Raw genomic sequence first — 12,556 nt, 5'->3', positions numbered from 1 at the left:
TGGGATAGCTGCTATGACTGGGGCTTGGGGTCACTGAGGCAACTGCGCCTCCTGGCTGGATCCCCCACCCCACAAGCCTGCACTCTTGGCCCGCCTAGAAACCACGGGCTGATGTAATGACCTGAGGCCTGGAAAAATAAACAGCTCACAAGGAAACCAGCGGTAGCCGTTGTAAGCAAATATCCCACAGCCACCTGGAATCTCGCACATGACGTGATTGGAAGGAAGAATGAGTAATCCACTCACGTTAGCAGCCGGGACGGGCCTGGGCTTGTGTGCATTTAAAATATTTATATAAAAACAAACCCAGGATATTTATTTCTATAACTGACCTTCTGGGCATCTGCCTGTCTATCCCATGCAGGTGCTTTGGTCTATCGTGACCAATGGGACTGAGCTGGGCAGGGGCTGGTGGTCATCCCCATGGCAACAAAGGCTCCGTTCTTTCTCTAGTTGCCCCTTTGCTGAGAGAAGCTGTAATCATATGTGGGGGCCCCAGAGAGCCTACCCATCAGCTCATTTTTACCTCATTTTAAAATTAGCTCCTTTGCCCACATTGTTTGCTTGGGACAAGAGTCTGGTGGTGACTATGTAATTCAGCCTCGAGGACTTGTTTGACTAGCAAAGTTTTATTTCTGGAGGTGAATTTATATGCTTTGGGGGGTTTGATAGCAAAACCACATTTTTCTTGCTAAAAAGCTGAAATCAAAGATCCTGTCCAGGTATTGTAATTGGTTTGTTCCAGTTTACTGGAAGTCTAGAATGGTCTGTGCTTTAATTCGAGGCTCCTCATTTTGTGTTTATTTGTAAATGATTTTGGGAGTAGGCAGGGTATAGTATAAACACCTTATAAATTTACAAGAACATTGGCCTTTTGGGGGGGTAGAGAGTGAAGTTATGATACTTAATTTTGACAAGTTAAAATATATTTCTTTCATCTTTTCCCTTTATGCCTTTCTCTTCCTTCCTTGCCTGAATTTTTATTTTATTTATTTTTTTTATCTCTTGTCCCTTGAAGTACAGAGTCTGTCAGGTCAAGGTCAACAAAATTACTGAGGAAAAACTAGAAAAACATAGAGCCTTCTATTTCTTAGTACTTATCCTTGCAAAACTACCGTGAAGCTTTCCTATTTATTTATTTATTTTATTTTGAGGGTGGATCCTATCTGCCTGCTTCACGGCCTGAGTTAATGGAGACAGAAACTTCCCGAAAACTTGAATGGATGTGAGTCAGTGATACTTTGGGGGCAAAAGTTAAGAAGAGACATGATTATGTGCTATATCAGGACAATCCCTTCTGGAAGATATGTCCTCTGTAGAATTTACATCTCATTCTCCCCTAACCCTTAGGAGTTCGGCATCTGTCTGTGTGGGAAGGAGGCGGTGACCACCTCAGACCATGGTGAGCCATGCATGGCCATATTAGGTTCTGCAGAGTGAAGCTGTTTAGACAGGCTGTCTGGTTTGTAATTTTCCCTTACACCTCCTCCCCCATGACACTTCATCCCAACAATATGCCCTATTTCCAGTAATACCTGCAAACACCCCTCTGAGGGGGTGCTCTCTGCTGCATCAAGAATGTGGGATGGAAGTGTTAGTTTTGCCTGAAGATGGGGCCCCTGGGACACTACAGGTAGGTATGATTGGCAGGCCCTGTCGCAGGGCTACAGAAAGAGGTCTGAGGTCCAGGGGATAGCTCGAATGTCCCCAGCAGTCTTGTCACGGACTCAGCCCCTTCCTAGTGCTTAGTTTGAAAAGTGCTGTTGAATGGTCGGACGGTAGACCCTTAGAGTGAGAAGGGCCCGGGAGTCATCTAATACCACCATTTAATTTTCAGTGAGAAATCAGGAACCCACACTCCCTGAGGGCTTTGTCCAGGGTCCCAGGCCCATCAACAACTCTTATGTGCCAAGGCCTCTGCTGGGAGGAGGGTAAGAGAAGCAACCCAGGAACATTTAAGGAAGGAGCTGACCATCAGGCAGAGGAAGCAGGTTTATAGTGTGGCGCCCCCACACCAGGAGGGGGCAGTATTTTTTATCACTGGCATTATTTTGAATTTTTCTGGCATAAGTTAATAAAGAACAGACTGACTCTTAGTTACATATATTTTTTAGTTCACCTTTAGTGTACCCCTTTATTGAGGGCAGACTGCTCCCATCACCCTATCTCCTAGGTCAGCCGCTGAAATCAATGGAGGAGACTAGTCATGCATAAGGATAGGACAGAAAGATCACATTCCCAGGTAATTGACACACCACTATCTTAGGTCAGCTAATCGTATAGCAGCTACCATTTATCTATGTACTCTGGTACTGGGCTAAATGTTTTACATATACTATTATATTAAATTTTTTAAAAAATTTTAAATATTATATGGTGCTGGGGATCATACCCAGGGCATTGCACCTGTTAGGCGCATGTTCTGCCATAGAGTTCCACCCCCATACCCCCAGACACATATATGACAACATCTAATCTTTATAGCGACCTTGTGAAGCCTGTGCTAGGGTTGCCCTACTTTTACAGATAAGGAACCTGGGACTTGGAGAACTTCCATAAGCTGATCAAGGTCATAGGTTTAACAAGTAGGAGAGCCTGGTCCACTGACTGACTCCAAAGCGCATGATCTTGACTGCCATGCTATACAGCCTGTGTTCCAGCTGTGGTTGACTTTGATGAAATCTCCCAGTGTGCCAGACCCTTGGCTGGAGCATGAAGGAGTAGAGTGACAGGCACTTCCTTCTGCTTTTAGCTATGCCAAGGAAGCCCAGGTATCTCCACCCTGAACTGCGGCTCCTGGAACATCTTCCCTCTAAATGCCCTAAGTGTCCTCTGACATTTGGGAACAGCCGCTTGGCTGAGCCTTTATACCATCCCCATTCCCCATGTGGGGTGGAGCCAGAGATGACTCTTCTCTTGGCTGGCTGGCTAATCAGAATAGGTGCTTGGTCCAGGAGTCTTCTCCAAGGTCCCTCTGTAGCTTTTGATTGGACAATGATGTTGTCATTGTCACTTCCTTTCACTGCATACTCTGTGGAGAAAAGAGCTTTTTCATTTTAAAAATTGGTGCAAATTTTCTTTCTGTTCTCCCCACTCCCAGCTCTACCCCCATACACACCTGAACACAATTCCAGGGACTGACTTTATTCTGTTTGCCTGTGACTTGCTTCCTTCCCTGGCAGCTCCCTTTCTCAGTCAGTTGTCTGCCCTCTGTTCTGAAGGGAGCCCTGAGCGGTGGTTTCATGGGCTCTCCTCTTCTTCAGGGGTTGTGAGAACCCCTGGGTAACTCTAAGTCACATGGATGTTGAAGCTTGGGAATTAGCTCGGGCCAAGTGGCATTCAGTGACATGGGTGATGGAAAGCCCATGGTGGAAGGGCAGGGCCAGCCCAGCAAATGGTGCTTGGAAAAATGATCCTCCGGAGGCCACTTAGCCCCTCCTGTGAAAAAATGCTAAGTCCACAAGTAAGAAAAATAACTTCTTCACATAGTTGGCTTGAAACCATAGGTGCTAAAACCCCATGTGGCTAAATAAACAGAAAGGGCCTGCTCAGTGATGCCCCATAAATCACTCTCAGAGATCACGGACTCCAGCAGGGCCTCTCTCCCGAGTACCACATCTCCAGCCCCAGTGCTTACGCTTCCCGAGCAGCAAAGTCAAAGCCTTAAAATCTGGCTCCACCTTCCCTCCTTTTGCTTCTGCAGTTCCTTCTTCTACCAAGTTTTCAGCCACCCAGAAATTTGGGGGCGGTGGTGACACCACCTGTCCACATATTCATGTGGACCTGGAGAGTCCTGAGGCAGGAGGTGCATGGTTCCTTACGCCTCTGGCATTACATGTTGTGATTTGGAAAGGTTATTTTGAATGCATGGTTTGTTATTTTGGGTTATCTTCCAGCATTTTATTCATTTTTGATAAGAGGCGAGGTGGGCGGGAGGTATTTGAAGGGTTTCAGGGTCACTGGAGGTGACATGACATTAGTGTTTTCCTTCATATTCTTGGCCTGGCAGGATCATTCCTTTTGCAATGAAACATAAGTAAGCGTCTCTCATTTTTCAGGCTGGGTAGCCTTTTATTGATGTCCTCCCCCCTCCCACCCCCTAAGAAAATCAAGTCTGAGGGCTGAGTGTCTCATTTCCCAGGATGAGTCAAGGGGCAGATATTCTTTTTTCAGCCCCTGCGGTCTGATCCCCAACGTTTGGCATTTATTCCACAGTGGATGGCCCCATCTCTGGAGCATCAGACTAGAACGAACTTCTTGGACTAAATACTCTTCCTGAATTCTTGATCCCTAAGACTCCATGGTTCTCTTCTGAGTGAGGAGCTGGTGCCAGGGATGGGGGTTGGTGAAAATTGGGAAGGATGCCACAGTCCTTGCTGTCAGAAGTTTGCAGACTTGTGGGGTCAGGATACCAAGGGCTAGGTCACGGGACGGGCAGAGACTCTTCAGGGACTGTGTACTCCTTAACCTTCTGTTTTAGTCAGCTTTCTCAATGCTGTGACTAAAGGATCTGGCCAGCAAAACTGTAGAGGGGGAAGAGTTTATTTGAGGGCTCACGGTTTCAGAGGTCTTGTCCATAGAAGGCTGGGTCTATTCCTCACAGCTCAAGGTAAGCCTGGACATTATGGCAGTAGAGGGTGGTGGACAAAGCAGCTCACATCATGGTGATCAGGAAACAGGCTCCACTCGCCAGATACAAATATATATACCCAAAGCCACACCCCACTCTCTACCTCCTCCAGCCACACCCTATCACTTCATTACCACTCAGTTAATCCCTATCAAAGGATTAAATCACTGATTGGATTAAGACTCCCACACCCCAGTCATTTCTCCTCTGAACCTCTTTGCATTGCCCCACACGGGAGTTTTTGGGGGACACCTCACATCTAAACCATAACACCTTCCGCCAGGATGAGACCCTCAGGGCAAGCTTCAGGGATGGAGAAAGGCCTTTGGTGAGGGTAGGTTAAACTGTTAGGGTTAGGTCTTTCTGCTTGATTTTTAATGGAACATTTCCAGCCCCTTCAGGGCACCAGCACAAGGCCACACCCACGCACAGCCTGGTCCCAGACCTTCTCAGGATCCTCCGCTTGAGCCCTCATCTTTCTTTAGGTCCTTCTTTCTCAGTTCAGTGTCAGCTTTCCACTCCTTTTCTGTCGTGTAAGCAACTATGTCAGGATGACTTGAGTAGCTGCCATACCAACAGACCCTCCTAGAGCAGAGCCCCTGGCTCTTTCTCTGGTGGACAGAACCCTTGATCCAGGTGTCTGCCCAGCTCAGGTCTTGGAGGCCTGGAACTCCTCAGTTCTTCTGTGTGTGGTTCTATGTAAGATTTGGCTTTTCTCCTCACACTCATCTTTCCTGTGGACCTTGATGTCTTGTTCTCTATGTCCACTTGGCTGGGCAACTGGGTCCCATTGTTTGGTCAAATACTGTCTAGGGGCTGGGGATGTGGCTCAAGCGGTAGCATGCTCACCTGGCATGCATGCGGCCCGGGCTGATCCTCAACACCACATACAAACAAAGATGTTGTGTCTGCCGAAAACTAAAAAATAAATACTAAAAAATTCTCTCTCTCTCTTTCTTTAAAAAAAAAAAAAAACAACAACAACACTGTCTAGATGTTGCTGCAGAGATATTTTGTAGATATAGTGAACATTTATAGTCAATTGACTTTAATTAAATTACCCTCCATGATGTGGGTGGGCCTTATCCAATCAGTTTTGAAAGTGTCTTTTAGGGGGGTGGATTTAAGGGGGGTGGGGAGGGCAGGCAGGTTACCACTGAGCTGTATCCCAAGCCCTTTTTGTTTTTTATTTTGAGGCAAGGCCTCGCAAATTGCTGAGGCTGGCCTCAAACTTGCAATCGTCCTGCCTCAGTCCCCCAAGTTGCTGGGATTATAGACGTGCACCATCACACCTGGCTCGGTCTGAAGAGCAGAGTCTGAGGTTTTTTCAAAGAAAAAAGGGATCTTCTCTCAAGGCTAACATAGAAGTCCTGCCTGAGTGTCCAACCTGTGGACTTGACCTTTTGCTTTTGTACTCAAGACTGTCCATCACTCTTACCTAAATTTCTAGCCTATTGACCTGCCTGCGTATTATAGACTTGCCAGTCCCTGCAGCCAACTCCTTAAAATTTCTCTCTCTCTCTCTCTCTCTCTCTCTCTCTCTCTCTCTCTCTCTCTCTCTCTCTCCTACTGGATTTCTTTCTCTGGAGAACCTTGAGTGACAAGGGTCTCACCGTTGCCTTCTCTCACCACCCATGTCTCCCATTGCCTCTGCCACGGTGAGATTCCCATTTTCATTTGTTAAAGAGTTCACAATGTGGCTGGCTCACCCCTCACTGCTGACGGTACCTTGAGGGTACTTGGGTGTTGGATTACCCAGGATTTCAGCTTTCCTCTCTGTACCTTCTTTTAGCATGTCCTCCTCCGGAAGGCAGCAACCGGAAAGAAGACCCAAAAGGTTGAAACTCATATAACTTATAATATTTACATTTGTTGGCCATTTTTGCTTTAAAAGAAAAAAAGTAAAGAAGAAAAAAGATGATGAAAGAGAAAAGGTTCCCAAGAGAAAAGGGTAAACTCTGGGCTAAAATCAAGACTGGGGCTTAGCTGAGGATTTAGGTTCTCCGTGTCCTCCTTCACTCCTAATTACCATGGTAACTGAGAGGCGTGGGCCGCACACAGACAGAGCTCTTCTCCCTGCTTATCCCTGCTTGGCGGGACACCTAAGGGTCGGGCCCTGGGCCTTCAGACAGGGCTTACGACCTGGTTCGACCTGGCCTTTCCTCCCCGTCTCCTGCTCTGTCCACTCCTGGGCCTGCTTCAGAGTGCTGGAGGAGGGGCTGGACTTGGCTGCACTTCTCCACAGGGTGTTTCTCTGTTCTGTGTCTTCTTTAGCAGCCGAAGTTGGCGAGTGAGGCTTTAGTCACTCTCTGTCACGCAGGGGGTGACCAGGCTCTCACTTTTTCTCTGCACCGTCCCAGGGATGAGATTATAAAGGGTAGGCCTGTGTGAGTGTGTAGGTGTGTGTGTCATGGATTCCCCTGCCCCCTGGCCAGCCCCGGTTCCTCTTCCCTGCTGTTTATTATGTCTTCCGAGTGTGTGCAGAAGGTCCTGGCCCATTCCCATAGTGACTGGGCAGACCTTCTCATCTTGTCGTCCTTCCCTGAACTTTCCTAGGCAGAGACAGAGTGTTTGAGAACAGTGGGTGCCTACTTTGGGAGACTCTGCCCTCTTTGAATAGATGGTGGTGAAGAGACCCTGTCTTGCCTTCTGGAAGGTGACTTTTAGGAAAACTGAGAGTTGTGAATTTTAAGATTCCTTTGGGAGGTAACGGAGAAGGGCAGAGGGTAACCGTGGCCCCAGGATGGGCTGGCTTCTGGCTTCTCAGATCCGGAATGATCCTCTACCCCTTGTTACTTGCTTATTAGCATTTGGATGGAGAAGCACTGCAGGAATAATTTGATGATTGATTGGTTGGTTGATGGAAGGACTTTCAGGGTCTGCAGAAGTACTTATGTAATAAATTGATCAAGAATTGAGCAGGTCTAGATGTTTCAGTTGTCTATTACTATGTCATCAACCACCTCCAAATTTATTGACTTACCATAGGATAATTTATTCTTGCTAATCTGCCTCTGGGTTGGCCCAGTGGTTCTTTAACTGGTTTTACTTAAATGCCCTCGTGGTCTCATCCAGGTGGAGGGTCAGCAGAGCAAAACATCCCTGATGGCCTCTCCCATGTCAGGCAGTTGGTGCTGGCTACGGTTAAACTGCTTCTCTTCTCTGTGCCCTCTCTTCTCCAGGAGGCTAGACCAGTTTCCTTACATGGTGGCCTCAGGGCCTCTTCCAAGGAAGTGACAGGGGAAGCTGCAAATCCTCAAAGGTCTCCCTGGTCCTCCAGCATCATCACTGTGACATTCCTGGCCAAAGCCAGTCATGGTCCGTATAAATGGGTCTATAAAAAGGCACCGTTTTGGTTGTTTTCATCACTGTGACCAAAAGACCCAGGGAGGAAAGGTTTATTTGGTACTTGCACTTTCAGAGTTCTCAGTTCACAAACAGCAAACTCTATAGCTCTGGACCTTATGTGAGGCAGCAATTCATGGAGGAAGGCAATAGGGAAGCAGAGCTGTGCTCACCAGGGACAAAATATAAACCCCCAAGGCACGTCCCCAGTGACCTACCTCCTCTGGCCACTCCCCACCTGCCTGCAGGTACCACCCAGTTAATCCCTCTCAGTGGATTAATGCACTGAGTAGGTTAAAGCTCTCATAACCCAATCATTTCACCAGATTTTTCTTGCATTGTTGCACACATGAGATTTTGGGGACACCTCTGTCTGAATCATAATAGGCATGAAGAGGGGGAGGCACAGTCACTGAAGACTGTTTTGTAACAATCTACTACATATACTGAGTAAAAGAAAAATGTAGGTTAGATTAAACATCAGATTAGCCTATGGCTGTGAATGATGTCATTGCAAGAGGTGAAGGATGTAGCCAAACTGGAGTCCCCATTCTGCCACCTCCTAGTTGTGTGGTCTTGATCAAATTCCTGCATCCTTCCCTCAGGGGAGGAGCGGGACGTGGATTAATAGAAGCAGAGCGCCCAGTATCAAGTCTGGCTCATGGTAAATGTTAGCTGCTGGTGTTCATTTTATAGTTCTGTACTGGCCGGCAAGTTACCAATTGGGTTTTTGAGTTTTCTACTTTGGAGGCATAGAGGAAAAATACTCAGGTACAAGATTTTGTAGTGTGCTTAAGTTGAGAAAATATGGTCAATTCAGAAGAATGCAGCAGAATTGAGGTAATCTGCAAAGTACTGACCTGGGAAAGCTCACTGTGAAAATGAATGTATTTTCTTCCCATGGCAAGTGGTTAGAGGCAATACCGCCTTGAGGTTAGCAAGGTGGGCTTCACTGTCCTCCTTGACTGGATTCCCAGCACGCTGCTTTTTCTCTCCTGCAGAGTGAATTTGGGAAAATGCATGATCTCTAAAATTCATCTTCCTCGTTTCCCAAGTGGGCATCATAATGGTCCCCACCTCAGGCAGGCCGAGAGATTAGGAAGTAAAATCTTTAGCCTATTGCCTGGCACATTTTACTCAATGAATATTAGCTTTTAATGTTATTAGTTGTAAAGGTGATTTTAAAGGGGAGTTTTTCTTTATGGGAGACACATGGCGTACTCTTCACAAATGGTTCGGTGCTATTATGATGAACCACCCTTGTCTTCTTCTAAGAGGGCACCTGGACATACAGGGACTGTAATAAATAAATAAATGAATGATGAATAACAGGGTAATAAAGTAATAAGCCCTGTGTTTAGTCTTCGCCTTCATTCCATGCTACTCTCCATTTTTCTAGATTACTGAGTTTTATCATTTATGATTTTATTTTCTGTAGAACTTTCCAGAAGCTGACTATACACATTTCTGAACAGCCTTCAAAGACCTCCAGAAATCCACACAGGGCCCACACCACTGATGGCACCTCTTCCTACCTGGCCCCTGCCCACATTGCCACAGGCTCCGGGACCCCCAGTGGTGTTTAGTCAGGTTCATTACTCATGCTGTCCCCGCAGTTGTGGGGGAGGGAGTTCCCTCCTCCCCTCCCCGTGTCTCCCTGTGTCTGATTTATGGCTCAGATGGTTGGCCTGGAGGGCCTTAATTTAAAGCCTCTGTCAGAGGCTGTTGTAGGAACGTGGTGCCAGCAAAAAGCTGTTTTCCTCTGCCTGTGCTTCACTGTCGCCTCTTTCATGGCATGAAATATGAGGCAGGAAAGTAAGGCTACCACACTGGGGCGGAGGGAGCTATTGCAATCCTCCTGTGAAGTTGCCCTGATGCCTTCCCAGCCAGAGGCTGAAGTCAGAGTGCCTGGTCCTTGTGCCAGGTTTCCCCAGGCCCCCTTTCCCCATTCTGCTTTGGTCTCTTTCCTAAGCTGCCTCCAGATGCTGCTCTGGTGGTGGTTATGACTGGGGCAGGATCCCTAGTCTGATGTTCATCAGTTGCTTTAACCTATACCTTGTCCTGCCAAGGAGAGTCTCTTTAGCTTTGCTGAGTTTGCATTATGGAAACAATGGTTATTTTTTCACTTTCCAAGTTAAAAATTACATTTCTATAGTGAATAGACTGTCTCTCTATAAAATATAATCTCCATCCCTGACTCTTTTCCATCAGATATTTTTAGGCCCCAAGGAAGTAGTCCCCTTACCTGCAGAGAGAATTACTAGACTATTGTTATTCATCAGCATATTCCCTGCCAGTGAGACCGAGGACAGTTTCCCATCACCTAACTTCCTTGTCTGGCGATGGTGGGTGGGGTACCAGGGATGGAACTCAGGGGCACTCAACCACTGAGCCACATCCCCAGCCCTATTTTGTATTTTATTTAGAGACAGGGTCTCATGGAGTTTGCTGAGGCTGGCTTTAACTTGTGATCCTCCTGCCTCAGCCTCCTGAGTAGTGGGATTACAGGTATGTGCCACTGCGCCCGGTCCATCATCTAACTTCTTTAAGTTAGTGTTGAGTTTTGGGTCTCTTGTACACCTGTGATGTATTTGTGCTTCACATGTATGTGTGTCATCAATGGAACCATTATTTTGAGGGCTTTGGCTTCTTTGGGGTATCATCTCTGTTATTTTGATCATTTTCTCTGTGTTTAGTGAGTGACATGGCTCTCTAGGTTCCTGATGTCAAGTTCCCACTCTAAGAATGGCATTTTGTAAGCATACAAAAATTACAAGGGATGCCCAAGACTATGTTCCTATCAACTTCTTCAAGAGGAAAGATAGAATAATGAAAAAAAAGTAATCATAAAATCAGGAAATAAATAGGTAAATAAAAAAAAATTAGGTTTTAGTACAGGTTAATAATGCAATCCTCGTTTGTTTAAAAAAAATGTAGATGTGTGTGTTGTGCGTCCGAATTTGCTTATATTTGTGTACTAAAACAGAAGATCTAAGGAAGGTGGAGGGGTTAACTTTGGTGAGGTTATGGGGTTGTTTAATTTTTTTTCTTTTTAAAGTTTTCTTTATAATAAGGAAAGAAACCCAACACTATTTATTTTTAAAAATTAAAACAAAAACAAAAGCAAACACAAAAAACAGCAAGGGAAGCCAGGCTTGTGGACAGGGTAGAATTTTCAGGTAAGGGCCGTGCAGGTGGGAGGCTCTATTCCTGGTGCAGGGAACTTACACTGTCTCTGCCTGGGCCAACCCAGTTTGGATGTTCAGACATGTTGACTTGTTCCTGATACCGATGAGCACAGACACCTTCCTGCCAGGCCTGTTTTCTCTCCCACTGGACAGAAGCCGTATTGAGTAATCAATGCAAGCCTACTTTGTCCAGCCTGTTGGAGGATGGGAAGGAGCTGAACTTGGCTCTTGTGTCTGTTCTTCTTGGGTGGTGAGCATCACTTTGCATGAGGCTGGTGGCTCGTGCTCTGTCCTGCTGTGTCTGGGCTTGGCGTCTACCTACACACGACATCCCTGCGTCGGCTCACAGGGCAGCCTGGCTCCTGCGCCTGCCTCTCCTGCGGCCAGTAGACAGTACATCAGCAGGAATCACTCTGAAAACAGTGAGGAAATTCCAGCCCCAGGGCAAACTGCTGCTCTGAGAAGGAGTCCGTGGCTGGCTCCTAGCTGCAGCAGACGCTGTTTGGTGGGAATGGTGATGAACCCTGGCAGTGGAGATGACCACAGGGCTGTTCTGGGCTTCCCAGCCCCTCACCACAGGCTGGCATGGGAGGCACAGCTGTCTGTAATGCTTCAGTATCTGGACCATCAGTTCCTTGGGGCCAGGCCTGGTCATTGCTCTTGACTTTGGATGCCAGGCATAGAAGTTATAGTCACAGAGGCTGCTTCTTCTCTTACAGAGAAAGTCCACTCATGTGACCAGGAGAGACAGAGCGCCCTGGAAGAGGCCCGGCAGAATCCCCGTGAGGGCATTGTCATCCCTGAATGTGCCCCTGGGGGGCTCTATAAGCCAGTGCAGTGCCACCAGTCCACTGGCTACTGCTGGTGTGTGCTGGTGGACACGGGGCGCCCGCTGCCTGGGACCTCCACACGGTAAGCCTGCCCACAGCCTGTGTCGTACCTGAACTGGGTCCTGGGATAAGAGGACCAGCTTCTGGTTCTGTTAGCGTTTCTCAGCTTGACTGCCCTAGTTAGGTGGGAGTCAGGTCACTAGGAGACCCGCTTTTCTATTCGTGAGCAGATGAGATCCCCTTAGAAAGATCCTGGACCTAGATTCTGGTCACAGAGCTGGTTCTTTCTATCTGTGGAACTTGGAAGAGTATTAACCTACATGGTCTCAGTTGCCTGATGAGATCAGTATGTTGTCAGAGTTAACAGGTTCTATGGATCAAAAAAGATCCTGTGTGCAGATCTAGGGTGGCCCTGTTATTATGCTTGAATGGCTAAAAAGAAACTTATCTGAAATGTGTCAGTGGGAACATTTATGCTGGATGGCCTTGTAGGGGCTTCACGTACAGGAGACATTTTGCTGCTAACCCTGAGGGCTCTAGGCTTGGTGACAACACAAATCTTT

At 47.0% G+C, this 12,556-nt stretch overlaps 1 protein-coding gene across 3 annotated transcripts in view; it reads left to right on the top strand.

Moving 5' to 3' along the window:
- The window catches only part of Smoc1 (SPARC related modular calcium binding 1), a 156,406-nt gene that overhangs the window by 124,157 nt on the left and 19,693 nt on the right, over positions 1-12,556 (top strand). For all 3 annotated transcript variants that reach the window (XM_026391087.2, XM_026391085.2, XM_026391084.2), the window contains exon 8: positions 11,883-12,075. In XM_026391087.2, the coding sequence (XP_026246872.1) occupies positions 11,883-12,075 (193 nt within the window). The remainder of the gene's footprint in view (positions 1-11,882; positions 12,076-12,556) is intronic.

The sequence above is a fragment of the Urocitellus parryii genome, chromosome 6 (genome assembly GCF_045843805.1).
Source record: "Urocitellus parryii isolate mUroPar1 chromosome 6, mUroPar1.hap1, whole genome shotgun sequence".
NCBI lineage: Eukaryota > Metazoa > Chordata > Mammalia > Rodentia > Sciuridae > Urocitellus > Urocitellus parryii.
Note: the sequence above shows the minus strand (reverse complement) of the source record. Positions and strands in the feature narration are given on the sequence as shown.